At 61.3% G+C, this 1167-nt stretch overlaps 1 protein-coding gene across 3 annotated transcripts in view; it reads right to left on the bottom strand.

Annotated features, from left to right (window-relative positions):
- PALD1 (phosphatase domain containing, paladin 1) overlaps positions 1–1167 on the bottom strand; it is a 99251-nt gene that overhangs the window by 17778 nt on the left and 80306 nt on the right. For 2 of the 3 annotated variants that reach the window (XM_010852228.1, XM_010852229.1), the window contains exon 21: positions 113–268. The exons of the other annotated variant lie outside the window; for it this stretch is intronic. In XM_010852228.1, coding sequence (XP_010850530.1) covers positions 113–268 — 156 coding nt within the window. The remainder of the gene's footprint in view (positions 1–112; positions 269–1167) is intronic. 3 annotated transcript variants of the gene reach the window in all.

The following is a 1167-nucleotide window of genomic DNA, read 5'->3' as shown; positions in this document are numbered from 1 at the left end:
CCTCGCATCCCCGGCTCACGGCCTGCCGAGCACAGACGCCGTGCTGGGCCCAGAGCTGAGCGAGACCCGACCTCGGCCGCACGGAGGAGCCTGTCCCCGGCCCCGCCCTCACCTCCCGCATCCAGGCGCTGAAGGGCCTCTGCCAGGAGCCGGCCTTCTCCAGGTGCAGGTAGGCGCTGAAGAGCACCAGGCAGATGTAGCGCTCCAGGTACTGCAGGCTCCGCAGCCGCAGCCTCCGGGCCTCCTGCTCCGACTTGGCCGCTTTCGCCTGCAGGACGGACGGCACGGGACGGGGGTCAGACTGGAGCTCATCCCCACCCCAGCACACTGCACACCCACACGCTCCAGACAGGCACACACGCACCACACACACCACACACGCTCCACACAGGCACACACGCCCCACACTCACACACACACCACACACACCACACACGCTCTACGCACACACGCCCCCCACTCACACACACACCACACATACTCTACACAGGCACACACGTCCCACACTTGCACACACACCACACATGCTCTACACAGGCACACACTGCCCCCACTCACACCACACACGCTCCACACAGGCACACATGCCCCACATTCACACACACACCACACACGCTCCACACAGGCACACACGCCCCACACTCACACACACACCACACATGCTCCACACAGGTACACACGCCCACACTCACACACATACCACACACGCTACACAAGTACACATGCCCCACACACACACACACACCACACACGCTCTACACAGGTACACACGCCCCATACTCACACACACACCACATACACCACACAGGCACACACGCCCCCCAGTCACACACACACCACACACACCACACATGCTCTACACAGGTACACACGCCCCACACTCACACATACACTACACACACCACACAGGCACTACACAGGCACACACTGCCCCCACTCACACCACACACGCTCCACACAGGCACACATGCCCCACACTCACACACACACCACACATGCTCCACACAGGTACACAAGCCCCCCACTCACACACACCACACACGCTCCACATAGGCACACACATACCATACACACAACACACGCTCCACACAGGCACACATGCCCCACACTCACATACACACCACACACGCTCTACACATGTGCACACGCCCCACTCACACACACACA

This window comes from Bison bison, unplaced genomic scaffold (genome assembly GCF_000754665.1).
Source record: "Bison bison bison isolate TAMUID 2011002044 unplaced genomic scaffold, Bison_UMD1.0 scf7180017864309, whole genome shotgun sequence".
Lineage (NCBI taxonomy): Eukaryota > Metazoa > Chordata > Mammalia > Artiodactyla > Bovidae > Bison > Bison bison.
The sequence above is the reverse complement of the archived record's forward strand: the minus strand, read 5'-3'. Positions and strand labels throughout refer to the sequence as shown.